Source organism: Chaetura pelagica, unplaced genomic scaffold (assembly GCF_000747805.2).
Source record: "Chaetura pelagica isolate M959 unplaced genomic scaffold, ChaPel_1.0 scaffold755, whole genome shotgun sequence".
NCBI classification, from domain to species: Eukaryota; Metazoa; Chordata; class Aves; order Apodiformes; family Apodidae; genus Chaetura; species Chaetura pelagica.
The window spans coordinates 32464-33268 of NW_009953189.1; the positions used below are offsets into that span (position 1 = coordinate 32464).

The following is an 805-nucleotide window of genomic DNA, read 5'->3' on the forward strand; positions in this document are numbered from 1 at the left end:
TTTTTTTTTGTGTAAATCAAAGCAGGCCTTGCCTCCCTGCATCCCCACTGATGAGGGATTCTCAAAACATTCCTAGTCACACTAACCAACCTTTCTGGCTTCTAACTTGATAGAAAAATGTAATAACAGAAACAAAAATAAAATAATAGATGGGCAGGGGGGGGAAAAAATAAATCACCTAGAAATAAAGGTCTGATTTAAAAATGAACAACAGGGCTGGCTAAGGCTGTATCCCATAGCACCTGGCACACGCTGGAGGGGCTGTGTGGAGGAGTAGGAAGGGCTGGGGGTGGAGAAGATCAGGGCCTTAGGAGGCCCCACGGACAATGATCATGACCAGATAGTCGTCCTCTGATTTGGCCAGAGCCTTGGCCGTGGAGTCCAGGAACTGCTGGGAGAAATCGCAGGGCGGGAAGGCGTGCAGGACCCCGCTGTTCTCCTTGTCTTTGTTCCCCCCCACGGGGAGGCTGATCACCCCAGCAGCCTGCTTTTGCTTTAGATAGGACACCAGATTCCTGAGGGGCCTCTGGGTGGAGGTGGTGGTGGTGGAGGTGGTGGTGGCGGGTTCAGCGGCCGCCGCCCGGTTGTCCGATGCTCCGGGCACTGCCAAGAGGATGGCGTAGCCGTTGGGACCCGCCACCTTGATGCGCCGGTTGACCTCGTCCAGTTTGGGCTGGTCCAGACGAAGACGTTGGGTGATCTTGAGCTGAGCTACTTTCCCACCAGTCGCTCCTTCCACCAGGAGGCTGCTGGCCACGCCCAGGTCCCCCTGCAGCAGGTGCATGTTGGACGGGAAGTTGCTGTT

General features: G+C 55.4%; 1 protein-coding gene across 1 annotated transcript in view; it reads right to left on the reverse strand.

Annotated features, from left to right (window-relative positions):
- Window positions 1-307: 307 nt before the first annotated feature.
- Window positions 308-805, reverse strand: part of RBM15 (RNA binding motif protein 15) — a gene marked incomplete at its 5' end in the record, with an annotated part of 1838 nt that continues 1340 nt past the window's right edge. The window contains one exon of the mRNA XM_009997352.1: window positions 308-800. Within this exon, the coding sequence (XP_009995654.1) occupies window positions 308-800 (493 nt within the window). The remainder of the gene's footprint in view (window positions 801-805) is intronic.